Source organism: Rhynchophorus ferrugineus, unplaced genomic scaffold (assembly GCF_030347505.1).
Source record: "Rhynchophorus ferrugineus isolate W39M unplaced genomic scaffold, kcgeb_rfMv2 rfM10, whole genome shotgun sequence".
Classification (NCBI taxonomy): domain Eukaryota; kingdom Metazoa; phylum Arthropoda; class Insecta; order Coleoptera; family Curculionidae; genus Rhynchophorus; species Rhynchophorus ferrugineus.
The window spans coordinates 18,996,440-18,998,298 of NW_027472589.1; the positions used below are offsets into that span (position 1 = coordinate 18,996,440).

Here is a 1,859-nt window from a genome sequence, read left to right on the forward strand (position 1 = left end):
TTTGCGCACCGTTGCACATTCATGAGTATTTTAAAAACTAATTTCACTAGATTTAGTTTAATTTTTATCGCTAAACCAATGTAAATTTATTTTACATTTTTTAATTCTAAAAACCAAACGCAATAATAGTCGAGCACTTTGCAAAAGCCAAAAGGATAAAACAAAAAGACACTAACATTTTAGGTTTACTTGAATACAATATTTAACTTCCGGGCGGGAATTTCAAAGTATATTTGTGATGTCACGTAGATTTTAGATGCCATTTATATTTAATTATAATATGTTGATTTCTCACTTTGTTATATAAAATCCGTCAGCAGTTAATATATGAAATGTTATTTAGAAAAAATACTAAAATAATTTTTTATATATTTGACAGTATTTTTGATTAAAATTTCGTATCTTTGACCGCGGTCATCTACCGGTAAAAGATACAACTAGGTGCGGCTTTCAATAATGCATGATAACTATGAGTTATTTGTCATAAACAGCTGATTTCAAAATGTCAATTGTGGTACCTATTTTCTTGGAATTTTGCTGAATTATTCGAAATTATGGCCAATTCGACTGATGAAATAAGTAATTTTAAAGTTGTGTTATTAGGAAAAGGTTGTGTTGGTAAAACAAGTTTGGTTTTACGTTATGTTGTTGACAAGTTTAATAATAATAATATATCGACAGTCCAGGTAACTAATTATCACTAATATCCTTAATAATATTATTATAATATTCTTTTGTTATTTTGTAATATGTGTTTAAATTCATGAATCTGGTAAATTTGGAAATGACTGTAACATTTTAGGCTTCATTCCTTAAAAAAAAACTAAACATCGATGGCAAAAGGATAAATTTGGCTATATGGGATACCGCTGGTCAGGAACAATTCCATGCGTTGGGCCCTATATATTACAGATCATCTCAAGGAGCAGTATTAGTTTATGATATTACAGGTATTTTAAATATATTTTATATGCCATTACAAATTAACATTTCTTGTGAATATATTTGCAGATCAAGATTCATTTCAAAAAGTGAAAACATGGGTTAAAGAATTGAGGAAAATGCTTGGTAATGATGTCTATCTGGTTATAGTAGGGAACAAGATTGATTTAGAAAAAGATAGACATGTATCACTAGAAGAAGCAAAAGAGTGAGTGTAATTTAGTAACAAAAAAATTGATGGGAATATAATAAGCTTAATACAATTTTAGGTATGCTGAAAAAGTTGGGGCAACACATTGTGAAACATCAGCAAAATTGAATCAAGGTGTGGATGAAATGTTTTTCACATTGACAAAGAATATGCTGAGTATTAGTGAACAAAAGCAATTGTTTAATAGCACTTTATCGAGGCAAAATTCTCAAAGAAGGAATGTAATAGTGGTGGATGATGAACAAGAACCATCTACGTCTACATCAAAATCCTGTTGTGGCAGTTCTGGAGCATAATGATTTGTTTCTGTAATGTTTTGATGGATTTTGATTTGTATATAGCATTTTTTCTTATTTATAAGATAATTATAATGCATATAATGTGATATGTACTGTTATACATATATATTTAACTAATATAATATTACAATACATCGAATTTTTTTTACATAACTGATAACACTGTATGAGACTGATTATATTTGCATTTTTAGTCGTAATATTTTTAAAATCTTAATATAAGTAATGTTAGAAATTGCACCAAGGCAATAGTAACACTTAAAGTCATAAACAGCATAAGAAATAAGGTATATTTTGGTATACATAAAGAGCTATTATAATGATAGAAACATATGATAATGATTTTGTTCTTAAGATCTGAAAGTTGTCAATGATAGTACATACAAATATAGTTTACATAGTGTGAA

The 1,859-nt window shown here is 27.8% G+C and overlaps 1 protein-coding gene across 1 annotated transcript; it reads left to right on the forward strand.

The window, feature by feature from the left end:
• Positions 1-476: 476 nt before the first annotated feature.
• Rab21 (RAS oncogene family member Rab21) lies at positions 477-1,586 on the forward strand. The gene is made up of 4 exons (XM_076416137.1): positions 477-686; positions 803-950; positions 1,012-1,150; positions 1,212-1,586. Exons 1-4 carry the CDS (start codon positions 555-557, stop codon positions 1,447-1,449), a joined length of 657 nt encoding a protein of 218 aa, XP_076272252.1. The 5' UTR covers positions 477-554; the 3' UTR covers positions 1,450-1,586.
• Positions 1,587-1,859: the final 273 nt, after the last annotated feature.

What these genes read in the sequence shown, in the direction of transcription:
- Rab21 (XM_076416137.1), top strand. Translation starts at nt 555, where the DNA reads ATGGCCAATTCGACTGATGAAATAAGTAATTTTAAAGTTGTGTTATTA. An exon ending in ATAATATATCGACAGTCCAG is followed by an intron (nt 687 to 802) that starts GTAACTAATTAT and finishes GTAACATTTTAG; the next exon opens with GCTTCATTCCTTAAAAAAAA. An exon ending in TCACTAGAAGAAGCAAAAGA is followed by an intron (nt 1,151 to 1,211) that starts GTGAGTGTAATT and finishes ATACAATTTTAG; the next exon opens with GTATGCTGAAAAAGTTGGGG.